Source organism: Perognathus longimembris, chromosome 19 (assembly GCF_023159225.1).
Source record: "Perognathus longimembris pacificus isolate PPM17 chromosome 19, ASM2315922v1, whole genome shotgun sequence".
In the NCBI taxonomy this organism is placed as follows: Eukaryota; Metazoa; Chordata; class Mammalia; order Rodentia; family Heteromyidae; genus Perognathus; species Perognathus longimembris.
This window is the reverse complement of record NC_063179.1, coordinates 46,932,502-46,959,678: the sequence shown is the minus strand read 5'-3', so window position 1 is coordinate 46,959,678 and position 27,177 is coordinate 46,932,502. Positions and strand designations below refer to the sequence as shown.

General features: G+C 44.2%; 1 protein-coding gene across 1 annotated transcript; it reads right to left on the bottom strand.

Moving 5' to 3' along the window:
- Positions 1-26: 26 nt before the first annotated feature.
- Cdc23 (cell division cycle 23) lies at positions 27-23,199 on the bottom strand. Its single transcript, XM_048368564.1, has 16 exons — positions 23,000-23,199; positions 22,839-22,911; positions 20,516-20,653; positions 16,774-16,816; positions 16,215-16,320; positions 15,857-15,989; positions 13,593-13,770; positions 13,410-13,507; positions 13,186-13,267; positions 5,769-5,922; positions 5,506-5,625; positions 4,859-4,934; positions 4,485-4,546; positions 3,028-3,106; positions 2,621-2,740; positions 27-1,625 (listed from the first exon to the last, which is right to left on the bottom strand). The coding sequence occupies exons 1-16, from the start codon at positions 23,158-23,160 to the stop codon at positions 1,455-1,457; spliced, it is 1,794 nt and encodes a 597-aa protein (XP_048224521.1). The 5' UTR covers positions 23,161-23,199; the 3' UTR covers positions 27-1,454.
- Positions 23,200-27,177: the final 3,978 nt, after the last annotated feature.

The following is a 27,177-nucleotide window of genomic DNA, read 5'->3' as shown; positions in this document are numbered from 1 at the left end:
AAGAAATGAATTCAAGGGTCACTAGGTAATCTTAAGCTTTTAATACAAAATGAAGTACCATACATTAGAAGGGGAGTAGGGAGTAAAACGTTCAAGGAACAAGACAAGGCTAGATCTTATGCTCAGAAGAGCCCATAGCATCTAATGTACAAATTCATTACAACAGACAAATAGCATATTATCTACTGAACACACACACAGGCCTCCTGAAACCCTCAATGGACACCCTAACAATAATTCCAATTTACTTTGTCTAGGTAGATAAGGCTGGAAAAAAAAAAAGCATTCTCTTACAGATAAGAGAAAGACCAGCATGAAGAACACTTATTTTTACCTATAGTTATTTTCAAATGTCCATGAAATTATCTGTAATCCTGGAAATGGAATAGTGGTTCAAGTGGTACAGTGCCAGCCTTGGGCAAAAAAGCCAAATAAGTGTGAGGCCCTGAGTTTAAGCCTCATTACTGGCACGAGAAAGGTTGCATTCCTCTTTCCAAGGGTCCTGTGTTGGTTATAGCTAATAGTGAACTACTTTTGCCCTAGGAAAGGGCATCAATAGTTCAGACACTGTTCTATTCAATCCTAAGTCATTTCCAATTTGAAAGCTTCTAGAAGACTCCTTTCCAAAGGTATTTCAAAGAATTATCTTGTATAGAGTAAGAACACATGTACAGATCTACTATATGTAAACATATTCAGTGACATCAAAATACAGGTTATACTCAGCCAATTCACAAGGTCACATCTTGACACTGGCCAGTACTTATAATCCCAGCATGAGAGCTTTGCCTGGAGGACCGGGTTGAGGTCAGGCTAGGCAATTTAGTGAGACCTTGTCTCAAATAGCAAGGAATTAAAAAAAAACAGGTGTGGTCATGCCTGTAATCTTGGTTGACATCTTAATATGAACCAGCCACTAGCTATGGCAGCCAAATCTGAGAGACTTCTCTCCAAATAACCAGCAGCCAGAAGTGGAGTTGTGCCAGCTTTGGGCAAAACAGCTAAGTTAGAGCTGAGGCTCTCAGTTTAAGCCCAAGTGCCAGCCCCAAACAATCCTCCAAAATTAAAAACTCATTTTTGTCTAATGCAGAACTCTGCCTCTGCCTGATCTGCTCCCCATCTCCACCCAAGAGGGTGGAATGCCAGATTTATCTAGTGTCTGCCTCATTCCCGGCAGCATTAAAACTCTGCCTGTAGGATGGCCTGTACTAAAGTGCTATACAAGGGATATTTTCATGAGTGCAGAGGAGGCTCTGGAAAAAAGGTCAGGAATTATAACCACTCTGAACAGGAAAGATAGAAGTGCTTCTAACAAAAGACAAACATCCTCTAACTCCCTAAACCTGTTTTCACCTGTAGAAATGAGGAGAGCTGAGGTCCTTGGGAAAACAGACATGGCCATTACTTAAAGCTTAACAAGGGGTTTAGTGGAATGTGCTGACTTAAGGTAACCACTACGGTGTGACTGAAGACAAGTTGAGCGGAGAAACTCTGCGGGTGGGAGTATTGTTAGCAGACAGTGAAGCAGGGAGGAAGAAGGGAGCAGGCATCTCAGTTGTGGGAGTCTCTCCTTGGTTCCGAAGCTGTAGGATTTGTCGGAGCAAGGCCTTACCTTCTTCCCGGGTCTGAAATAAAGTCAGGCAATTGTTTCAAAATATATCCAAGGATCTACCGTCTCAAAAACAGTCTATTAGAAGATACTACTGTTCAATGGATGAGTTAGACCAAAGTGGGTTTTTAAACCAGACATGGTAATACACCTGGGAATCTCAGCGTTTAGAATTAAGTCAGGAAGATTCTATGTTCATGGCCAACCTGGGTTATTATATAGCTATAGAGCCAAAACCTTGATCCTGAGGGGTGGGGAGGATCCACAAACACCAGTGACATCATGGATAAGGCACTGGCGCCCTAAGCCAGGAATTGTGGGTTTGGGTTCCGCCTTAGGTAAAGTTACTTAAACAAAAGCAAAACTCTGTATGTTACTTTCATAACAACAAACATTTCTTTTTTTAAAGGAAAGGCTTCCTACTGCTTTTTTTTTTTTTGGTCATGGGGGGCTTGAACTCAGGACCTGGGCACTGTCCCAGAAACTTTGAGCCACAGTGCCACTTCTGGTTTTCTGGTGGTTAACTGAAGGGAAGTTTCATGGTCTTTCTGCACAGGCTGACTCTGAACTGTGATCCTCAGATCTCAGCCTCCTGAGTAGCTAGGACTGTAGGCATGAGCCACCAGTGCCCCACTCTACTGACATTCTTATCCACCTTCCCACGTGTGTGTGTGTGTGTGTGTGTGTGTGTGTGTGTGTGTGTGTGTGTTCTAGCCTTAGCCAGGTAACTAGGCTTACACCTATAATCCTAGCTACTCAGGAAGCTGAGACCTGAGGATCACAGTCAGAAGGCAGCCCAGCCAGGACACTTAACCAGCAAAAAGCTAGAAGTGAAGCTGTGGCTCAAGTGAAAAGAGTGCTAACCTTGAGCAAGAAAGCTAAGGAACAGCACCTGAGTTCAAGTCCTAGTACATACATACACATACATACACACACACCCATGCACACACAAACGACATATTCTAGCCTAAAATCCAAACCCTTTACTAAGGAACTGATACTGATACGTACATCATTGAATGCACAACACTTCTGGGCACAAGTTGAAGCTTCATCCCACAGCTTGCACTTAAAATAGTACTGGGCCAGATAGCGGAAAGCAGTGCTTTCCTCCAAGTGTTCCACTATTTCCTAGATAAGGAAAATAGGAATGAGTGAGTGATAAGATTAAATAGGCTGGAATGTGGCTCAGCAGTAGAGTGCTTGCCTAGCAAGCAGGAAGCCCTGGCTTCGATTCTTCAGCACCACATACACAGAAAAGGCCAGAAGTGGCGCTGTGGCTCAAGTGGTAAAGTGCTAGCCTTAAACAAAAGAAGCTCAGAGACAGTGCCCAGGCCCTGAGTCCAAGCCCCATGACTGGCAAAAAAACAAAAAACAAAAAAAAGTTAGTATAACAATTCCCATGCTATTACACATACCCCACAGGAATAGATATCTTGAATATATTTGATGTAACACTGGGCAGCCTGTTCCGACTCAGTCAACTGTTCATGAAGCCTACAAAAGAAATCATGAAGCACCTTAGTAATTAAAAAGTAAAAACATGATTAAAACACACACGCAAAAATCATAATACCTAAACAAGTAAAATTTTTCACAAAAATAACAAAAACAGAGGCCCAGAAGATTTACAGTGCCCAGCAGATAGTTACTATTGGAAAGATCAGAAACAAGACTGTGGTTTCAGTGGTAGAGCACTTGCCTAGCAAACTGGAGGCACTGGGTTCAATCCTGAGGTGGGAGGAGGGGGGTTCTAGAAAAGAACTGGCAAGAATATTGCATTTAAGAATCTCTTAAGCCAGGGACCAGTAGCTCACATCTGTAATCCTAGCTACTCAGGAGGCTAAATTCCGAGGATAGCAGTTCAAGGTCAGCCTGGGCAGGGAAGTCTGTGAGACTCTTATCTCCAACTAACCATCAGAAAACCAGAAGTGGTATGTGGCTCAAAGTGGCACAGTACTAACTAGTCTTGAGCAAAAGCAATCAGGGACAGTGTCTAGGCCCTGACTTCAAGCCCTACAACTAACCCCCCTCCCCCCAAAAAAAGGTCTCTTACCAGAGAACAAGGGAAGGGGTGACATTATCAAAAAAAGAAACGTACTCATTACTTATGTAACTGTATCCCCTCTGTATATCAACTTTATACTACTACTACTGCTACTGCTACAATCTCTTGGTCAACTGTTTTGGGTTTTTTTTGCCAGTCAAGTGACTTGAACTGTGGGCCTAGGCACTATCCCTGAGCTTTCCTGCCCAAGGCTGGCCATTCTACCACTTGACTGGCCAACTATTTCTGAGTTATTAAATTAGTTAGCCCTTATCAGGAAATTAGAATTTGCTTTTTAAATTTTCATTTCTACCTTCTTTTTCTTCCTTCCTCTTTTCCTTTCATTTCTCTCTTCTTCCCTTCCTCCCTCTCTCTTACTTTGTTTTTATCATGCCTTGGCATGATCAAACTCAGGGCCTTGTACCTCCAATGTCAAGTATTCTCACTGAGCTATATCCCTGGCCTATTCATTTATTCATTATCTTTGTGGTACTGGGTTTGAACTCAGGGCCTTGTGCTTGGTTAGAAAGGCACTCTACCACTTGAGCCAAATGCCCAGTCCTTTTAATTCCTTCTTGATTGAGAAGTGGCACTGGTTTTTTTTTTTTTTTGGTGCTGGTTCTGGAGCCTTGAACTCATCAGGACCTTGTGCTCTTGCCTTGCTCTTTTACTCAAGGCTAGCACTCCATACGCACAACTGCACAGGATGGTTCAATCTCCAGACCACCAAATGTGATAATGGAAGGACGGGATGCTCTAGCACCTGCAAGACCCACCAACCTAGAGAAGATAAAAGAAATAGCAGCAGCATTCCCTCCTTTCACTTACTTTGCTAGTTTCACAAGAGCCATTTTCTCGACATCACCCACAGCATAAGCTCTCCAATAACACTGTCAAAAAAAGTCACTTTGACTATTGGTCAACTTGTAACAAATAATCACATAAAGAGTAAGAGCTTTCTAACCCCTTCCAGAAATTCAGACATGTAAATTACAAAGCATTTTAACTAGTTCTGACACATCTAGATTACATGCTAATATTCCTACTGATCTCAGTCCACTTTTTTAGCCTAAGCATGTAAAACATTCAGACTGCACATGCACATAGATCACAATAAAGATAAAAATCAGAGCATACAGAGCCTGATCTACATCTAAGCAGCAGATTCCCACCCAAAATCTCAAGGCCCCAATTTTAGGTACCTTTTTGGCTTCCACTAGTTGATTGAGTTTCTCATAACACTCTCCTAAGGCAACCAGCATACGAGAATCATTAGGCCTGAGAAAAAAAAGCATAGGTAGTTTGAGCAGAGACTACCACCAACAACTGCATCCTTTCATCAAGGAACTAGCACCACTGCTATTGCACTGTTATTTCAAATCTATGTAAGAACTGGTCTTCAATAGAAGGCACCATATAATAACATTGCTTTGTGTTCACAGTTGTACTATTAATTCACTAGTGGAAGACACTCAATAAAAATGATCAGTGTTAAGCCAGGCACCGGTGGCTCATGCCTGTAAATCCTAGCTAACCAGGAGGCTGAGATCTGAGGATCACAGTTCAAAGCCAGTCGGGGCAGTGAAGTCCATGAAACTCTTATCTCCAATTGACCACCAGAAAACTGGAAGTTGTGCTGTAGCTCAAGTGGCAGAGCGCTAGCCTTGAGCTGAAGAGCTCAGGAACAGCGCCCAGGCCCAGAGTTAAAGCCTCATGACTAACAACAACAAAAATCAGTGTTCAGTCAATTTTAACTTAGGTCTCCAAAATCCATCATAATAACTTATTAATAGCTATCATAAGGCAAAGAAGCAATATAGTCTTTCTCACACCAAGGGACCAGACTTACCGAAGCTGGTGGGCTCGTCTGTAATAATAAAGGCAGTAAAATGGCATCTTAAGGATCTCATAGGTCTGCCCGAGGCCATACCAGGCTCTGTAGTCCCTCTTGTTGACTTCAATGGCATGTCTAAGAAATTTTAAAAAAAGACTGGTGAGAAGACAAAATCAACGAGGCTTTCAGCTTACTGGCTCAGTTACCCGTTCCTAACATTATAGCAGTCATTCCACCACCTCTCCTTCCTCGCCAACACACACTCACTACATGCGTACCGGTAAGCCTGGATAGCAGCAGACGTGTTTTTCATTTCCATGTACTCATGTCCCATAAGGGTCCATGCCCCAAGATATCGAGGATTCAACTTGAGGGCTCTCTGGAAATATAAGGCTGCCTTCTCATGCTGAGAACGTAAACTATAATAATTGCCTGATTAAAAAGCAAACAAAAAATATTAATATCTAGAAAGGTTTTTGAAAAGAGTCTGCTCAGTAGGGCAATAAGAGCTCATGCCTGAAATCATAGCTACTCAGGAGGATAAGATCCAGAAGATAGTGGTTCAATGCCAGACCAGACAAGAAAATTCTGCTAGGCTCCATTTGCAACATAACCATAAAATGCAGGGGTGGAGGCTTGGCCTAAGTGGCAGTGTCAGCCATGAGCAAGCAAGTCAAACAAGGTATAAGGCCTTGAGTTCAAACCCAATACCACCCCCAAAAAATATATATTATAAACATGCACACATTATATCTACTAAATATACATGTTATATTTAATATATGTACATATATACATATAAAATGTAAAACTTAAAAGTCTGCTAAAAGAGACTGAAGTGGGCTGTCCATTAAGTGAATATGAAGCCACAACCCTTTCTCCCTAAAGTCCTAACAGAAAAAAAAGAAACTGTACACAGGGGAATATTCGTTGTGGGGAAGAGAGAGAGAGAGAGAGAGAGAGAGAGAGAGAGAGAGAGAGAGTGTTGGTATGCCAGTCCTGGGATTTGAACTGCTTTTTGGTGATTAATTGGAGATAAGACAAACCTTTAGGTTTGTCTGCCCATGCTGGCTTTAAACCATGATACGCAGATCTCAGCCTCCTGAGTATCTAGGATTACAAGTATGGGTCACTGGCACCCAGCTAAAAATGTATATATTTGATCCTATTTTTAGAAAATCCTGCATATGTGTACATATATTTGAATGTAGCATCAGAACAAGTAAACACAAGTAATATAAAGATGGAAGGGGCAGCTGACAGAAAACCAAAGAAACAAAAGAACAACAAAAAATTTGTACTTTAACAATCTCCTCTGGCCAGGTGCTGGTGGCTCACATCTGTAATCTTAGCTACTTAAGAGGCTGAGATCTGAGGATCACAGTTCAAAGAAGGCCATAAGACTCTTATCTTCAATTAACCACCAGAAAATTGGAGGTAGAACTGTAGTTCAAAGTGGTAGAACACTGGGCTAGGGATATAGCCTAGTGGCAAGAGTGCCTGCCTCGGATACACGAGGCCCTAGGTTTGATTCCCCAGCACCACATATACAGAAAATGGCCAGAAGCGGCGCTGTGGCTCAAGTGGCAGAGTGCTAGCCTTGAGCGGGAAGAAGCCAGGGACAGTGCTCAGGCCCTGAGTCCAAGGCCCAGGACTAGCCAAAAAAAAAAAAAAAAAAGTGGTAGAACACTAACCCTGAGCAAAAGAGCTGAGGGACAGACAGCACCACCTAGGCCCTGGGTTCAAGCTCCACAACTGATATAAATTTTAAAATTAAAAATAAATAAAATGAAAATAAAAATCTCCGTTATAAGCTGGGTACCAATGGCTCATACCTGTCATGACAGCTACTCAGGAGGCAAAGATCACAGGTTTGTGGCTGAAAACAAGCCTGGGCAGGAAAGTCTATTACACTCATCTCCAAATAATCACACACCCCCCCCAACAAACCCAGAAATAGAGCTGTGGCTCAAGTGGTAGAGCTCACTTTGTCCTTGAGCAAATAAGTTCAGAGACAGCATACAGGCCCTGAGTTCATGGGCCAGAACTGGCATTAAAAAAAAAAGTGGCTGGCATATTGCCCAAATTGTTATACAAATTCAATGCAATACCTATCAAAATCCCAGCCACATTCTTCACTTAAATAGAGAAACCAATCCATAAATTCATATGGAACAGCAAAAAACCTAGAATAGCCAAAGCAATTCTAAGCAAAAAAAATAGTGCAGGAGGTATCACAATACCAGACTTCAAGCTCTACTACAAGGCCATCATAACAAAAACAGCATGGTATTGGTATAAAAACAGATTGGAAGACCAGTGGATTAGAATTGAAGACCCAGAAATAAAACCGCACTCTTACAGCCAACTGATATTCGACAAAGGAGCTAAAGACATACAATGGAATAAACATAGCCTCTTCAACTACTGGTGCTGGGAGAACTGGGCAGCCATATGCAGAAAACTCAAAGTAGACCCAAGCCTATCACCATGCACCAAGATCAACTCAAAATGGATCAAGGACCTCAACCTCAGACCTGAATCCTTGAAACTACTGAAGGACAGAGTAGGAAAGACGCTAGAACTTATAGGCACAGGAAGGAACTTCCTGAATAGAGTCCCAGGGGCACAACAAATAGCGGAAAGACTCAACAAATGGGACTACTACAAATTAAAAAGTTTCTGCACAGCTAAGGTCATAGCCACCAAAATAGAAAGACAGCCAACGATATGGGAAAGGATCTTTACCACCACAGCAACAGACAAAGGCCTGATATCTGTCATCTACAGAGAACTCAAAAAACTAAGCCCCTCCAAGCCCAATAAACCTATTAGGAAATGGGCAAAAGAGCTAGAGATTTCACAAGAGAAGATATAAAAATGGCAAAGAAACACATGAGGAAATGCTCAACATCCCTGCTAGTAAAGGAAATGCAAATAAAAACAACCCTGAGATACCACCTCACCCCAGTTAGAATGGCCTATACTCTGAACTCAGGAAACAACAAATGCTGGAGGGGCTGTGGGGAAAGAGGAACCCTTCTCCATTGTTGGTGGGAGTGCAAATTATTACAAACACTTTGGAGAACAGTATGGAGGTTTCTCAATAAGCTCAATATAGACCTACCCTATGACCCAGCCAAACCACTCCTAGGCATCTATCCTAAACAGCAAAACCCAAGATCAAAAAGACATTTGTACTTCCATGTTTATCGCGGCACAATTCACAATAGCCAAAATATGGAAACAACCCTGATGCCCCTCCACAGACGAATGGATCCAAAAAATATGGTACTTATACACAATGGAATACTACATAGCGATTAGGAATGGTGAAATATTGTTGTTCGCAGGGAAATGGTCAGAACTCGAACAAATAATGCTGAGTGAGACAAGCTAGAACACAGAAAACAAAGGGGCCTGATCTCCCTGATATATGACTGTTAACAAAGGGAGACGGAGAGACAGTAGAGACCAAGTCTGTGAACACTGTATATGTGCTTGATACATTGTATATTGCATATGTGTCTACCTGACCTAGACAAGGGATGGAAAAACAGGTTGTAAGATATCACAAGAAATGTACACACTGCCCTACTATGTAACTGCACCCTCTTTGCACAACACCTTGTAAAAAAATTTATGTTCAATTAATAATAAAAAAAAAAGTGGCTGGGAACGTGGCTTAGCAATAGAGTGCTTGCCTAACATGCATCAAGCTCTGGGTTCCATTCCTCAGTACCACATACACAGAAAAAGTGGTGCTATGACTCAAATAGTTGAGTGCTAGCCTTGAGCAAAAAGAAGCTCAGGGACAGTGAACAGGCCTTGAGCTCATCAAGCCCCAGGACTGGCCCACCCCCACCCGAAAAAAAAGCCTTTATGTATAAATTGTATGGATATAAGTAAGCTAAATAGAAAAATAGTTATCAATGTACATATACTACCTTGCAGAGAACATGAGATTCTATCAAGTGAAAAAATCAAATTAGGGAGAAATTATATAGTATGATTCCATTTTGGGAAAACAACCAAGAAGCCAAACCTCCGTTAAAAAAAACAAACAAAAACAATTTACTCTTGTCTAGTCTTGGCTTTTTAGTTTGATTCAGGAGAAATCAATTACATTAACTGCCCCTCTATCTGATTATTTAAGTTTAAACTCAATTTTATGTTAATCTAGAAAAAAGAACAGCTCTGTGCCCTATGCAAGGATATCTTTGTTTCTGTTCTTGACTAAGATCTGGAGACAGAGAGTGAGCAGACTCTAGGCACAGTGCCCAAAGGTGAACTTCTACTTTAAAAAAAAAAAAGAAAGAAAAGAAGAGGGAACTGGGAATATGGGCTAGTGGCAAGAGCGCTTGCCTCGTATACATGAAGCCCTGTGTTCGATTCCCCAGCACCACATATATGGAAAACAGCCAGAAGTGATGCTGTGGCTCAAGTGGCAGAGTGCTAACCTTGCGCAAAAGGAAGCCAGGGACAGTGCTCAGGCCCTGAGATCAAGGCTCAGGACTGGCCACCAAAAAAAAATTAAAAAAGAAGAAAAAACTGGGTACTAGTGGCAAAGATGTAAGCCAAAGCTGCTAAAGGAGATTGGATGACAACATTTCAAACAAGGCTGAACAGGTAAGCACTGGACAAGATTATAGTGAAGAAACTGTGGTGTGCACGTGTGCGTGCGTTGGCCCTAGGGCTTGAACTCAAGACCTAGGTGCTGTCTCTAAGCCTTTTCACTCAGGACTAGTACTCTACCACTTCAGCCATGGCTCCATTTCTGGCTTTTTGGGTGCTTAATTGTAGATAAGACTCTCAGACTCTCCTGGCTGGGCTGGCTTTGAACCATGATCCTTAGATCTATCTTTTCAGTAGCTAGGAAATTTACCTTGTGTATTAATTTGTTCATCTACAAAAGGATAATAATAAAAGAGTCAACATTGTAAACAGCGTAGCACGTTATAATTATTAGGACATTACTTATTTATTTTTTGTGCCCGTCCTGGCCCTTGGACTCAGGGCCTGAGCAATGTCCCTGGCTTCTTTCTGCTCAAGACTAGCACGCTACCACTTGAGTGAGCCACAGCGCCACCTCTGGCTTTTCTATATATGTGGTGCTGAGGAATCGAACCCAGGGCTTCATGCATGAGAGGCAAGTACTCTACCACTAGGCCATATTCCCAGCCCCACATTTTTGTTTTTGTAACTGGTTAAAAACTAAACTTAGTGGGGCACTGGTGGCTCTTGCCAATAATCTCAGCTACTGAAGAGGCTGAGATCTGAGGATCATGGTTTGAAGCCAACCCAGGCAGGAAAGTCCATGAGACTCTTAATTTCTGTGGTAGAGTGCAAACCAAAGAAAGCTACAATACTTGAGAAATAAGAAACTGGGCTGGGAATATGGCCTAGTGGCAAGAGAGCTCGCCTCGTATACATGAAGCCCTGGGTTCGATTCTCCAGCACCACATATCTAGAAAACGGCCAGAAGTGGCGCTGTGGCTCAAGTGGCAGAGTGCTAGCCTTGAGCATAAAAGGAAGCCAGGGACAGTGCTCAGGCCCTGAGTCCAAGCCCCAGGACTGGCCAAAAAAAAAAGAGAAATAAGAAACTATGACAATATCTAGAAATGAGGACTATATAACTGGATTCTTTTTTTGTGTGCTGGTGTTGGGCTTGAACTCTGGACTAGGGCCTTGTCCAGAGTTTTGCTCAAAAGATATGACTCTATGACATGACTCACAGCTCCATTTCTGACATTTTCATTAATTGAAGAATCTTACTTTCCTGCCTGGGCTGTCTTCCATCTTTCATCCTCAGATCTCAGCCACATGAGTAGCTAGGATTATAGACATGAGCCAGCAGCTCAGTTAAAATCCGTGTACGTATAAGATAAGTCTGTTTACATATAAAATAACTAAGGAAAAGTGGAAAAATACACTCAAAAAAGTTCCGAAATAAAATTATACTTCAGTCAGGTATTTGTGCACACCTGTAATTTCAGAACTCAGCAGCCTGCTGCAGGAGAATCACAAGTTCCAGACCAAGCTGTGTTACATATTAAGACCCTGTCTCAGAACAAACAAGGGCTGGGAAGGTGGCCTAGCAGTAGGGTGCTTGCCTCACATACTGAAGCCCTGGGTTCAATTCCTCAGCACCATATAAACAGAAAAAGCCAGTGCTGTGGCTTAAGAGGTAGAGTGCTAACCTTGGGCACAAAAGCTCAGGGACAGAGCCTAGGCCCGGAGTTCAAGCCACAGGAATAGCACACAAAACAAACAACAACAAAAAGAGGGGCTTGGCACTGATGGCTCATACCTGTGAGCCTAGCTACTCAGTAAGCTGAGATCTGAGGATCAGGTTTGAAGCCAACCTGGACAGAAAAGTCAGTGAGACTCATCTTTAACAAACTGCTTAGAAAAAGCCAGAAGTGGCTGAAGTGGTAGAGTGCTAGCCTTGAGCATAAAGAGGCTCAGGGCCAGGGCCCAGGCCCTGAACTCAAGCCCTAGGACCAGCAAAATAATAACTAAGGATGGGATGTAGTTCAGGGGCAATAGAACGTTTGCCTAACATGTACAATGAGGCCTTTGCCTTTCATCCCCGGTACAGAAGAAAGAAAGGAAAAAAGGTAGGGAGGGTGGGAAGGAGGGAGGGAGAAAGGAAGGGAGGGAAGAAGGGAGACAAAAAGGAAAGGAAAGGGGAAATGGAAAAAGGAGCCAAACTGTACTAATAGGGAAATATAGCAGATTTATTATTAACTTAAAAAGAAAGTACAAGGGGCTGGGAATATGGCCTAGTGGCAAGAGAGCTTGACTTGTATACATGAAGCCCTGAGTTCGAATCTCCAGCACCACATATCTAGAAAACGGCCAGAAGTGGCGCTGTGGCTCAAGTGGCAGAGTGCTAGCCTTGAGCAAAAAGAAGCCAGGGACAGTGCTCAGGCCCTGAGTCCAAGCCCCAGGACTGGCCAAAGGGGAAAAAAAAAAAAAAAGAAAGAAAAGAAAGTACAAGCCAGATGCCATTGGCTCATGCCATAATCCTTGCAACTCCAGCGGCTAAGACCTGGAGGACTGGATCAAGCCCAGTATATTCAGTAAAGTTTGGAAACTCTCTCTCAAGCAAGCAAAAAGCAGGGCTAGAGATGTGATTCAAGCAGATCAACAGCCAGGCAAACAAAAGGTTCTGAATTCAAATCCCAGTACTACCAACAACAACCCCCCCAAAAGTAACGTAAATAACACAATAGTTTTTTAACTATATGCGATACACAAATATACACATTTTTACTATTTGAATAGGAAAATATTCTGGAGTCACTTTCACCAAACAATCATTAAACTTTCATATTCTTTGGCAAACCTTTGACGTTTTAATACTGTTATTTTGTGTGTGTGTGTGTGTGTGTGTGTGTGTGTGTGTGTGTGTGTGTGTCAATATTGGGGACTTGAATTCAAAGCCCTATGGTGATAGCTGGTACTCTACCACCTGAGCAACACTCCTACTTTCAGCATTTTGCTGGTTAACAAGAGGGAAAAGTCTTGTGGATTTGCCTATCCAAAATAGCCTCAAACCATGATTCTCAGAGATCAGCCTCCTGAGTAGGATTATATGCATGAGCACCACTGTCCAGCCACTGTTGTTATTTTCATATCTGTACTACTTAAAACAAAGGATGTTAAAAGAGAAAAAATGTTAACCCTTACCAATTACACAGCAAGTTTCTACACGATATTTATCAATTTCACAAAGGTTATGAGCCAAATAACTCAATTCTGATTTCATGCTCTGGAGAAAAAAAGAGAAAGATCATCTAAAAACTCCATCAATTGCCTTTCTTATAGCTAGTGCAAATGGGTCACAATCTAACTCAAGACATTAAAGCACAGAAGAGTTTAATCAAACCCAAGCAAGAGAAACAACTTATTACCCTGACATAAAGAAGGTTGGAAAATGTGTCCATATTTTCAATCCTGTAAGGGTCTTGTTTCCTTAGCTCATTAAAAATGGACAGGGCTTTGTCAATATCTGCCAAAAGAAAATAGAGAGTTCAGAAGATAATACAGTGTACCTCTCAGGACCTAATAGTGTTTCATTGTCCTTACTCGCTTACCTCTGATATTGTGATAGGCAACTGCAATTTGGGAAACAATATATGAGCTCTTAGAAAAGCCCACATCAATGAGATTCTGATATTTTTGAAGGGCTTCTTCTATCAACTGCAATTCTGTGTATATATGAGCCAGAAAAAATTCTTTCATCCAGGTGTCTGGTAGAGAGAGGAACTTCAGCTAGCAGTAACAGGAGGGAGAGAGGGAGACAGAGAGAGAGGAGAGACATGGTTAATAAATTGATCTTTCTCCCAAATGAACATTAAGAAAGGATCTTCATTATCTCAAGGTATTTATCACTGAAATTACATTAGCATACCTGAAAATGAATACAGGGTAATCTAAGTGATAACTAAAATACAGCTGGGATAGACTGACAGGAAAAAAAAAGAATTCGAGCTGAGTCTTAGAGGATAGGTAGAAGTTAAATTTAAAAAAAAGAGAGCCAGGAGCCCATGGCTGACACCTGTTATCCTAGCTTTTCAGAAGGCTAAAAAATAAGGATCTTGGTTCAAAGCCAGCCCAGGCAGGAAAGTCCATGAGGTTCTTATCTCCAACAAACTACTCAGAAAAAGCCAGAAGTGGCGCTGTAGTTCAAGTGGTAGAGCGCTAGCCTTGAATATAAAGTGGCTCAGGGATAGGGCCTAGGCTTAGAATTCAAGCCCTGGGACCAACAAAAAAAAGAGAGAGAGAGAGAGAGAGAGAGAGAGAGAGAGAGAGAGAGAGAGAGAGAGGAAATACAGTATTATAGGATAGGGCAAGAAAATGTAAGTGCAAGGAAAACACATATGACTATGGATACATAGGGCGAGGAAACTAGCTTGGTTTGAGGAAGCAATTTGCTGGAAAAGTAAAATTGGACTGGTACGATAGATCCTACTGTGCAACAGAAAATGGAATTCAATAGAAAATTACTGCAAATGTCTGCCAAAAGAATGATTTAATAACAGGTTTAAGAAAAGTTGGAGGGCTGGGAATGTGGCTCAGTGGTAGAGTGCATGCCTAGCACGCATAAAGCCCTGGGTTCGATTCCTCAGTACCACATACACAGCAAAAGCACTGTGGCTCAAGTGGTAGAGTGCTAGCCTTGAGCAAAAGAAGTTCTGGGACAGTGCCCAGGCCCTGAGTTCAAGCCCATGGACTGGCAGAAAGGAAGGAAGGAAGGAGGGGAGGGAGGAAAGGAGGAAGGATTAAAAATTGGGGCTGGGGATATAGCCTAGTGGCAAGAGTGCCTGCCTCGGATACACGAGGCCCTAGGTTCGATTCCCCAGCACCACATATACAGAAAAAACGGCCAGAAGCGGCGCTGTGGCTCAAGAGGCAGAGTGCTAGCCTTGAGCGGGAAGAAGCCAGGGACAGTGCTCAGGCCCTGAGTCCAAGGCCCAGGACTGGCCAAAAAAAAAAAAAAAAAAAATTGGAGCTACGGGGCTGGGGATATGGCCTAGTGGCAAGAGTGCCTGCCTCATATACATGAGGCCCTGGGTTCGATTCCCCAGCACCACATATACAGAAAATGGCCAGAAGTGGCGCTGTGGCTCAAGTGGCAGAGTGCTATCCTTGAGCAAAAAGAAGCCAGGGACCAGTGCTCAGGCCCTGAGTTCAAGCCCCATGACTAGCCAAAAAAAAAAAAAAAAATTAAAAATTGGAGCTAGGAGCAGTGGCTCACGCCTGTAATCCTAGCTACTCAGGAGGCTGAGATCTAAGGATTGCAGCTTGAAGCCAGCCTGGGCAGGAAATTTTGTGAGACTCTTATCTCCAATAAGCTATTCAGAAAAAGCTAGGAGTGGTGCTGTGGTTCAAGTGGTAGAGTGCTAGCCTTGAGCAAAAGAAGCTCAGGGTCAGTGCCCAGGTCTAGAGTTCAAGCCCCAAGACCACAAAAAAAAGTAACTCAAACTTGAGTGAGATGGCTTAAGTTCAAGTTTCAATCCTGGCACCTCCCTCCATCCCCCCAAGAAAAGAGAGAGAGAAAAAATAAAATCTTTTTTTTGGGATCAGGAGAGAAACTAACATTGAGTGTGTACAAGGAACTACAGCAAATCTTGAAAGTGAAAATATAAATATGAAAAATATTTTAAAATAAAGAGACATAAGACCAATGACAACTACTGAACACAAGAGCTGGCTGGCATCATCAAATGATGATCTAAATTTCAAACCATTGAAAAGGACTACATATGTGGCACAGCTATAATCAAAGGTCAACATCATACCCCCAAACACAAATTATAATAGATGATATAAAAAGAAACAGCTCATCTCAATTTACCATCTCTTTGTCTGTGATCAAGTTACAGAGTTCTAACCAGGCTCCCCAATGCAAAGGCAAAACATGAGTAGCCTCCACAAACACATCAATAGCCTCTTTCACCAAGTCCAGTTTTCGAAGCACAACACCATACCTGGAAAAAAGGGAAATAATCACAGAAGAGGTTAATTCTTTTCTCTTTTTTTTTGTTAGCATACATTAGTTGTAGGAGGGGGTTCCCATGGTGACATTTAAATACAAATGTACCCCCATCATCCCCCATTCCCTCTTCCTAACATTCTCTCACAAAGTTTAATTCTTTCCCCTTCTACTCGAGGAAATATATTATAGGTTTAAAAAAACAACCCACAACACTTACAGATAAAGACCAAATCCATCAAGTTCCCGAGCTTGATGTTTTTTGTTGAGCTCCACTCTCAATTCTCTAAGAGCCTCATTTTTTACTTGTCCTTTCTCCAGAGGACCTAAGAAAGAAATAGTCTGATCTAAGGGAAGGAAGTTGGTTTTCATTCTCAAAGATGTATTGCTATAAGCTTCAAGCACACTTATGCCTAAAACCTATAGTAAATCCAAGTGGCCAATGACATCTACCACAATCCATTTATTTATAAATTGCAAGTGATAATGTGCTGCAGTCCTAATTCATTAAGCCCACACAGTTGACTTTATTCAAATGAGTTACTGCTAAAAATCAGAAGCTTCCATTAAAACTTAATTTTCAGCTTTCAGTTTGTAAGAAACAGCCTTACCAATGACAGGGCCAGATTTCCCATAAGGCAACACTGAGCTGCAGCTGAGATAAGCTATGCACTTTACAATTTACAACAATTTATATCACCTGCCTGAATGGGAGAGGCATTTAACTTTGAAGCCCTAATTTTTTTTAAGTCAAAAGATTACAAAGAAAAAAATCATACCTAGGCTATCAACTGTTTCATCATCCTTCTTTTTCTCTCCAGACTGTAAGAGAAAAAAGTTAACAAATAGGTCTTTTTCAGTTAAATCTAAAACACATTCTAAAACTAGCAGCCTGAGTCTACTTTAAAGTAGAAAAAAAAAAGGTTTTTTGAACACTACTTTTAACACATTAGTCAGTAGCTCTTACTGGATAAGGCTGGGTAACTATGGCAACAAAATAATGATTATGGGGCTGGGAATATGGCCTAGTGGTAGAGTGCTCGCCTAGTATACATAAAGCCCTGGGTTTGATTCCCCAGCACCACATATATAGAAAACGGCCAGAAGTGGCTCTGTGGCTCAAATGGTAGAGTGCTAGCCTTGAGCAAAAAGAAGCCAGGCACAGTGCTCAGGCCCTGAGTCCAAGCCCCAGGACTGGCAAAAACAAAACAAAACAAAACAAAACAAAATAATCTTAGCTACTCAGGAAGCTGAGATCCGAGGATCGTGGTTCAAAGCCAGCCCAGGCAGGAAAGTCCATTGAGTCTTATCTCCAATAAACTACTCAGAAAAAGCCAAAAGTAGTGCTGTGACTCAAAGTGTTAAGAGTGCCAGCCTTGGGCTGGGGATATAGCCTAGTGGCAAGAGTGCCTGCCTCGGATACACGAGGCCCTAGGTTCGATTCCCCAGCACCACATATACAGAAAACGGCCAGAAGTGGCGCTGTGGCTCAAGTGGCAGAGTGCTAGCCTTGAGCGGGAAGAAGCCAGGGACAGTGCTCAGGCCCTGAGTCCAAGGCCCAGGACTGGCCAAAAAAAAAAAAAAAAAAAAAAAAAAAAGAGTGCCAGCCTTTTTTTTTTTTTTTTTGGCTAGTCCTGGGGCTTGGACTCAGGGCCTGAGCACTATAAAAATAAAAACAGAAACAATGGGCGGGGGGGCTGGGAACGTGGCTTAGTGGTAGAGTGCTTGCCTTGCATGCATGAAGCCTGGGTTTGATTCCTCAACATCACATATATAGAAAAAGCCAGAGGTGGCACCGTGGCTCAAGTGGTAGAGTGCTAGCCTTGGACAAAAAAGCAGCCAGGAACAGAGCTCAGGCCATGAGCCCCAAGCCCAGGACTGGCAAAAACAAACAAACAAAAACCCCAAAACCAACTGGGGAAGGGAGATGAAACAGTGTAAACCAAAAAAGCTATAATACTTGAGAAATAAGAAACTATGACAATATCTAGAAATGAGGACTACATAATTGGATATTTTGGTTTTGTTTTTTGTGCTGGTGTTGGGCTTGAACTCTGGACTAGGGCCCTGTCCAGAGTTTTGCTCAAAAGATATCACTCTATGATGTGACTCACAGCTCCACTTCTGACATTTTCATTAATTGAAGAATCTTACTTTCCTGCCCCGGCTGTCTTCCATCTTCAATCCTCAGATCTCAGCCACCTAAGTAGCTAGGATTACAGACATGAGCCAGTGACTCACAGATAAAAATTTTTAACAGGGGCTGGGGATATAGCCTAGTGGCAAGAGTGCCTGCCTCGGATACACGAGGCCCTAGGTTCGATTCCCCAGCACCACATATACAGAAAACGGCCAGAAGCGGCGCTGTGGCTCAAGTGGCAGAGTGCTAGCCTTGAGCGGGAAGAAGCCAGGGACAGTGCTCAGGCCCTGAGTCCAAGGCCCAGGACTGGCCAAAAAAAAAAAAAAAATTTTTTTAACAATCTGTTTATGTATAATATCAATCTGTTTACATATAAAATAACTAAAGAAAAGTAGAAAAATATACTCAAAAAAGTTCCAAGATAAAATCATACTTCAGTCAGGTGTTTGTGCACACCTGTAATTTCAGAACTCAGCAGGCTGCTGCAGGAAAAACACAAGTTCCAGACCAGCCTGTTACATAGTAAGACCCTGTCTCAGAACAAACAAGGGCTAGAAAGGTGGCTTAGTGGCATAGTGCTTGCCTCACATACTTGAAGCCCTGGGTTCAATTCCTCAGCACCACATAAACAGAAAAGGATGGAAATGGTGCTATGGTTCAAGAGATAGAGTGCTAGCCCTGAGCAAAAAGAACAGACAGTGTTAAGGCTCTGAATCCAAGCCCAAGAACTAGCAAAAAAAAAAAAAACAAAAAACAAAAAAACAAGCAAGCATATCTGTGTTTTAATTATTCTTAACAGTACTATTTTTACTTGCATCCACAATTTTTTAAATTTATTTATTAATTGAACACAATTTTTTTTGACAAGGTGTTGTGCAAAAAGGGTACAGTTACATAGTAGGGCAGTGTGTACATTTCTTGTGATATCTTACGCCCTGTTTTTCTTTCCCTTCTCTAGGTCAGGTAGACATATATACAATATACAATGTATCAAGAACATATACAGTAGCCACGTGGCCAAGCCCAAGAAAATTCGTCTAGGGCTTTAAATTGCATCCACAATTTTAACAGCCATGAAATAAAACAATACACTACAAATAAAGTGATAATATTATAAATTTAAAAAGCCACACTTTTTTTATTTTTTGTCAGTTGTGGGGCTTGGACTCAGGGCGTGAGCACTGTCCCTGGCTTCTTTTTGCTCAAGGCTAGCACTCTGCCAATTGAGCCACAGCACCACTTCTGGCCATTTTCTGTATATGTGGTGCTGGGGAATTGAACCAGGGCTTCATGTATATGAGGCAAGCACTCTACCACTATAGGCCGTATTCCCAGCACCGCAATACAGGTTTTTAAAGATTAGCATATACTAGTTGTACAAGGGTGGGGCTCATTATATTGCTGTATCCCAATCAAACTCTCTCCCTTCATCCTTCTCCTACACCTCTTCTCTTCATCTTCTTAAAATAATTTAACTTAGTCTGACACTGGTAGCTCATGCCTATAACACTAGCTACTTAGAAGCTAAGATGTAAAGATTATGGTTCAAAGCTAGCCTGGGTAGGAAAGTCCATGAGACTCTTATCTCTAGTAAACTACTCATAAAAAGTCAGAAATGGCACTCTGGCTCAAGTGGTAGAGTGCTGGCCTTGAGCAAAAGAAGCTCGGACCCAGAGTTCAAACCCCAGGACTGGCAAAAAAAAAAAAAAAAAAAAAAAGACTGTTAGTCTAAAGCTTGCACCACAGCTCCATTTCTGGCTTTTTACTGATTAATGACATAAGCTTTTCAGACTTTCCTGCTGGGCTGGCTTGGAACCATAACCCCCACAGGATGACAGGTTGACAGGTGAATGTCACAGGTGCCTAACAGTACTGCTGATTAAAGTCAAGATTTTGTGCTTGCATTTTTCTTTTGTTATTTTGTTATGTTTGTGACTAGGCCAGCTTAGACCAGGATTCTCTTATTTCGGCTTTTTACCCAGTTGAGATGACAGTTGCACACTACCTAAACCCAGCTTTTTAATGGTTTACTTCTCCATAACTTTTGTCTGGGCTAGCCAAAACATAATCCTCTGAAACTGGGTTTCTGGGTATGAGCCACCATGCCCAACTCCACGCAGGCATTATTATAAAACTTTATTTTTCAAACCTTTTTTTATTACCATTAAACAGTACTGACGTTGGAGGCATGGCTTAGTTGGTAAAGTGCCAGCAGCAGATAGTGAGTTCTAGTATCGGTCTCAGACAAAAAATAAATAAAATAAAATAATGTACATTTATCTCGTGGCCCATTGCCAACGTATTTAAAAGATTAAACTTTTTCCACTTGGATCTAAATATAAATGTTTCACTGAAAAAAAAAATCCTAAAATGGTCCTTACCAGATATCTGGAATACATAAACAGGAAATAGGCTTTCTTGCTATTGCAGCCATGTAAGAAATGTGCTGCCCGATCATATTCTTTAACATCAAAGTAGGCCTTGGCCAGGGTGTAAGCATCCATATCCTGGGCATCCTCCTAGGAGACAAAGGTACACAGTCATCAGAAATAGAACCCCTGAAGTTCAAGTGTAAAAAGCACATCAATTACAAGACAAAGGAAAATAGGATTTTTCTCCTCCCCTGGACTTATTATGTGTATGTATAGATATTCATATAGACGGCATTTTCTAAATTGTTATCAAGGAGTTTTAGGAAGGGGTTACAGTTCCATAAATCAGGTTATGAGTACAATGGTTCTTGAACAATGTCACCCCTTCCTTCATTTCCCGCCATTTCCCCCTCCTGTCCCTACCTACAAGTTACACAGTTCATTTTTTACAGTGTATACTGAATACAATGACTGCATTTGTTCCCCCTTCCTTTCTCCATTTCTGTGCTCCCCTTCCCCACCCCCAAAAAGCATGTTTCCATTTCCTGGTATTCATTTTGATAAACAGTACTTTAGTTGTTCACAGGATTCATACCTTTGGATCGCTCCCCCCAAGCATACTCCTCCTTTAGTTAGTTTGAGTATACAAGATTTTTTTTTGTTGTTTTATTGCCAGTCCTAGGGCTTAGGACTCAGTGCCTGGGTGCTGTCCCTGAGCTTCTTTTTGCGCAAGGCTAGCACTCTACTTCTTGAGCCACAGCGCCACTTCTGGCCTTTTCTGGTTATGTGGTGCTGAGGAATCGAACCCAGGGCTTCATGCATGCTTTTTGCAATGTCTGTCAGACATGCAGCCTCCGCAAGGAATCATTTCACACAACAGATTTCTTATCCTTTCAAGTACTTTCAAATGCTGTTGCGCTACAAAATCTAAAAAGCTGGTGTCTTCAGCAATGGTGGTTTACTGATTATCTCAGGCTTAAATACGAGCTTACCAAATTGTTTCAATGCTCGAGAAAACACACACAGACAAAATGGCTAGTACCGCCGCCCCGAGATTTAAATGCTTGCTTTTCCTCTCAGCAATCCCGCTAGCAGCGGGCTCCTCTCCAGAGGCCCAGGCCTCAGCTGAGGGGGAGCGCGGGGTGGTATGAGGGGCCCAGGCCTCAGCTGAGGGGGAGCGCGGGGTGGTATGAGGGGCCCAGGCCTCAGCCGAGGGGGAGCGCGGGGTGGTGGACTGAGGGGCCCAGGCCTCAGCCGAGGGGGAGCGCGGGGTGGTGGACTGAGGGGCCCAGGCCTCAGCTGAGGGGGAGTGCGGGGTGGTGGACTGAGGGGCCCAGGCCTCAGCTGAGGGGGAGCGCGGGGTGGGGGGGGGGGGCGCCCAGGCCTGGGATGATGGGGAACATGGGGTGTGTGCGAGGGGCCCAGGCCTCGGATGATGGGGGTGGTGGTGGTGGACTGAGGGGCCCAGGGGTCTGATGACGGGGACCGCGGGATGGTGTGAGGGGCCCAGGGCTCGGATGGGGGTGTGTGCGAGGGGCCCAGGCCTCCAATAACGGGGTGGGGGTGGTGGTGTGGTGGGGGGGGCCCAGGGCTCTGATGACGGGAGCGCGGGGTGGTGGACTGAGGGGCCCAGGCCTTGGATGACGGGGGCGGGGTGGGGGTGGTGGACTGAGGGGCCCAGGGCTCGGATGATGGGGGCGGAAGGGGGGATGTGAGGGGCCCAGGGCTCGGATGATGGGGGCGGAAGGGTGGCGTGTGGGGCCCAGGGCTCGGATGATGGGGGCGGAAGGGGTGGCGTGTGGGGCCCAGGGCTCGGATGATGGGGGCGGAAGGGGTGGCGTGTGGGGCCCAGGGCTCGGATGATGGGGGCGGAAGGGGTGGCGTGTGGGGCCCAGGGCTCGGATGATGGGGGCGGAAGGGAGGGCGTGTGGGGCCCAGGGCTCGGATGATGGGGGCGGAAGGGGGGGCGTGTGGGGCCCAGGGCTCGGATGATGGGGGCGGAAGGGGTGGCGTGTGGGGCCCAGGGCTCGGATGATGGGGGCGGAAGGGAGGGCGTGTGGGGCCCAGGGCTCGGATGATGGGGGCGGAAGGGGGGGCGTGTGGGGCCCAGGGCTCGGATGACGGGGGCGGAAGGGGGGGGTGTGAGGGGCCCAGGGCTCGGGTGATGGGGAGCGCGGGGTGGGGGGGCCCAGGGCTCGGGTGACGGGGGGTGGGGGTGGGTGGGGGAACCCCTGCAGGGCTCGGGTGAGGACCCCTCCCCGGTGTGGCGGGAGCATGAGGTACTCTAGCCCCGGTGACTTGGGGAGGAGGGGCGGTGGGGAGCCCATCTTACCTCGGTGATGGGCGGCGGCGGCTGCAGCTCCGCCAGGGGCAGCGCCGGGAGCGAGAAGGCCAACTCCGCCGACCTGGAACGCCACACACACCGCGTCAGCCCGGCGAGGCCGCCCGCCCCGGCCCGGCCCCGAGCCCGGCCCCCCGACCCCGACCTCTCACCATTTGCTGCTGTGCAGCAGGCCCCGCTCCCGAGTAAGACCTGCAATGAGCAGCAGCTGCTTTTTAATTTCTCGCAAATCCGAGAAATCTGCGTTCGCGGACAAGCCGGGCATCGCGGCCGCCGGCCCCGCCACGGCCACCACCGAGCTGCTCGCAGCCATCTTCTTCACTTGGGTCTCTCCACCCAATCACCCGCGAGAATACTTAGCTGCCTTTCCCCAATAAAAAAGCCTGCTGGTCATTGGTCAGTTCTAACCCGGCGCTCAAGTACAGCTCTGATTGGTCGAGAGCCACGGCTGTAGGAAAATGAGAACAGGAAGTGAGGGATGGGCGGGGTCTGAGCCGGGCGGAGAGGAATAGGGGTGAGGAGAGGTGGACTGTGAAGCCGAGAGCGGAAGTGAGAGCCACGTCCCTCCCTCCCTCCCTCCCTCTTCTTTCCTTCGTTTTCTTCCTTTCTCGTTCTCTCCTCTCTTTCCCTTCCCTCCTTCCATCCTTTCTTTCCTTCATCTTCTTCTTCCTTCTTCTTCCTTCTTCCTTCTTCCTTCTTTCTTCTTCTTTCTCCTCCTGGACCTGGGGCTTGAACTCACGGCCTGGCCTCCATCCCTGACCCTCTCTGTGCTCAAGGCTGGCCTTCTACCACTTGGGCCGCATTGCTCCTTCTGGCCTTTTCAGTGTATGTGGTACTGAAAAACCGATCCCAGGGCCTCAGGGCTTCGTGCATGCTAGGCAAACACGACCACCAAGCCACATTCCCAGCCTAAAGTGAGAACAATTTTTTAAAAAAGAAAAGAAAAAAGGAAAAGAGGAGTAGGTATGGTTTCTGGGCAGTTTCTGTGCCAGGGGATGACAGTCATGTGTGGGTTGTAAGAAGGATGTGTGGAGACCTGGCCGTAGTTTAGAACTTCCTCACATCCTCTCCCCTCCTTTTCTCCCTCCCCCCTTCCCTCCCCCCTCTCCTTTTTCCTATCTCTTTCCGTCTCCTGTCTCCAATGATCTAAACTGCAACTGGACATAACAAACAGAATTCTAGGCATTCACACGGACTAAAGGAGAATACCATTTGGGGAGGAACCCAAAGACATGACTCCTCTAAACAATTAAAATACTATTATCAAAACAAATTCCAGGGGCTGAGGATATGGCCTAGTGGCAAGAGTGCTTGCCTCATATACATGAGACCCTGGGTTCGATTCCTCAGCACCACATATACAGAAAATGGCCAGAAGTGGCGCTGTGGCTCAGGTGGTAGAGTGCTAGCCTTGAGCACAAAGAAGCCAGGGACAGTGCTCAAGCCCTGAGTCCAAGCCCCAGGATTGGCAAAAAAAAACAAAACAAAAAAAACAAAAAACAAATTCCAGGCCAGGTGCCTGTAAACCTAAATATTCAGGAGACTTGAGATTTGAAGATCTCGGTTTGAAGCCAGCCTGGGCAGAAGAGTTCAGGAGACTTATTTCCAATTAGACACCCCAAAACTCCAAAGTGGAGGAGCAGTGGCTCAAATGCTGGGGTTCTAAGCCTTAAGCACAAAGAGGTTCAGCACCCATGACTAACAACAACAAAAAGCTGGAAGTGGAGCTGTTAAGGTAGCTGTAAATTGATCATTTCCCAAATATTGTTTTATTTATTTTATTATTATTTTTTTTTGGCCAGTCCTGGGCCTTGGACTCAGGGCCTGAGCACTGTCCCTGGCTTCCTTTTGCTCAAGGCTAGCACTCTGCCGCTTGAGCCACAGCGCCACTTCTGGCCGTTATTTTGTATATGTGGTGCTGGGGAATCGAACCCAGGGCCTCCTTTATACGAGGCAAGCTCTCTTGCCACTAGGCTATATCCCCAGCCCCCATTTCTCAAGTATTCTTTAATCCCAGTTAGCTGAGGGCATACAGCTTTCAAATTTGGTAATCTAGGCAGGGCACATATACTTTAAAATTTATCCTTGGAAGTCTCAATTACATCCACATAAGGAAATATTTTATTGTTTTAGAATTTAATAATTTCCAGTCTTATTGTGAACAACTGATTTCTGAAAATGTAAGTACCTTTTCTCTTGTTCTTTTGGGCTTACTGTCCCTGATCTTTTTGTTTATTTGTTTTGTTTTTGTTTGCCAGTCCTGGAGCATGGACTCAGGGCCAGAGCACAGCCCCTGGCTTCTTTTTGCTCAAGGCTAGTGTTAGGTCCTCTCCCTGAGGGCTACATGCAGATGCCCCCACCTCATTAAGTCTCCACCCAGTTACCTGGGTAACCTGCAGACCTGGAGGCAGTTACCTCCCCTTTCCCTGAGGTCACCTCCTAATGCACCTGGCCACACCCTTTGCCTCTGCCCTAAATAAAGCAGGGCTGGGTGGGGGTCTCTCTCTCTTTCTCTCCCTTCTCTCCCATCTCTCTCTCTCTCTCTCCCTTCTCTCCGGCCATGGATCATCTTGGCCACAGGCCAGCAGTTCGGTAATAAACGTTCTCTCCTGCCTGAATACCGCGTGGCGTTCTCCTTTACCGGCTACCTACTTTAAAAACCTAACAGCTAGCACTCTACCTCTTGAGCCACAGTGCCACTGCCAGCTTTTTTCTATATGTGTGGTGCTGAGGAATTGAACCCAGGGCTTCATGTATACCCGGAGCGGAGCACTTTACCTCTAGGCCATATTCCCAGCCCCCCACCCCCTGATCTTTTTTTGTTCAAGGCTAGCATTCTATCACTTTGAGTTGTAGCTCCACTTCCAGTTTTGGGGTGGTTAACTGGAGATGAGTCCCATAGACTTTCTTGCCTGGGCTGACTTTGAACTTCAATCCTTAAATCTCAGCCTCCTGAGTAGCTAGGATTACAGGTTTGAGTCCTCAGCACCCAACTGTGTCTTTTGATTATCACACATGATTCTTTAAGAGAATTGCATACACATCTCACAAAAGTGCTTTGTTTCCAGGAACACATTGAACAAGTGATCTTCAAGGCCCTTTCAAGGTCAGTGTTTGTAAATGTGAATAGAGAAAACATTTTGATATGAAAATGACTCAGTAACACATGATTGATGTTTATAATCTCATGTGCCCTCGTGGATTATTTTTTTGATAATTTTGATGTTCCCGCAGAATGGTATTGAGTTTTGTAGTGCTGGTGCTTTATTAGAATGAAATAAAATCCATTAATTCTCTGACCATTTGGCTAACACCTCTGACACTAGCTTCTGGTGAGACTGTGACTGAGTGAACACAGGACAGATCCCCTTGCAAGAAACAGCTGGCTACAAAGAGACAAAACCAAAAGCCACAGAAGGAAGCCTAAGCCTCACATAGACGGAGTGCACCTGTGTGAGAAATAATCAAGCAAAGTCAGGCTTAGGCCGAGAGAGAGAGAGAGAGAGAGAAAAAAGGCTCATGGACAGCACCCAGGTCCTGAGTTCAAGCCCCAAGACTACCCCCTCTCCCCCCAAAATCATCCGGGCAGCTTCTATTTAGGAAGCATGAGGCCATGAGTTCAAATTGCTGTACTGCTTAAAACACAACAACAAACCCCAGGACATTAACACTGCCATCCCTCTATATGTAGGTGCTTGGTCCCCTGAACCTCAACAATGGCCTAATCCTATAAACACTCATATGTTAATAAAATGACATGATACTTTCATCTAGGAATATATATCTTACTGTATACTCATTAATAGATTCCTGGTAGTACCTAATACAGTTTTAATCTGATGTAAGTAATAGTTATACAGTGGTGCTGTGGCTGAAGTGATAGAGCACTGTTTACTTTTCCATGGATCCCTTCCTGCTATTATTATTCATTACAGTATACAATATTTGCATATTCAGAATATATTTTATCAAAGTTGCATTTTAAAATTTTGCCACTTCTCACAAAGCATAGGAGACCTACTTCAAGGTATAAGTGCTATTATCCTGAATGACTTCCCTGAAAGTCCTTCCCCTCTAACAACTCTGGCAAACTTGTCAGCCATTACTGAGGCAAGACAGAAGATACTTTCTGAGACAGACAAAAACCTGTAAGAATATGTATTTAATTCAAAGTTAGCATTTGAAGTACAAAAGAAAAATATAAATACAAAAAGCAACAACCACATAACTGTGTGAGTGGGTGTGTGGATGCAAAGTAAGAGAAAAATACTGAAGCTCACATTTCCACACCTCCTTAAAGGTAAAAAACTCAGGCAAACAATACTTGCCA

Coding starts and splice junctions, on each gene's coding strand:
- Cdc23 (XM_048368564.1), bottom strand. CDS start 23,160: ATGGCTGCGAGCAGCTCGGTGGTGGCCGTGGCGGGGCCGGCGGCCGCG. Junction 4,547..4,858: donor AACTAGTGGAAGCCAAAAAG/GTACCTAAAATT, acceptor TTTTTTTGACAG/TGTTATTGGAGAGCTTATGC. Junction 1,626..2,620: donor AGTGTTGTGCATTCAATGAT/GTACGTATCAGT, acceptor ACTTTATTTCAG/ACCCGGGAAGAAGGTAAGGC.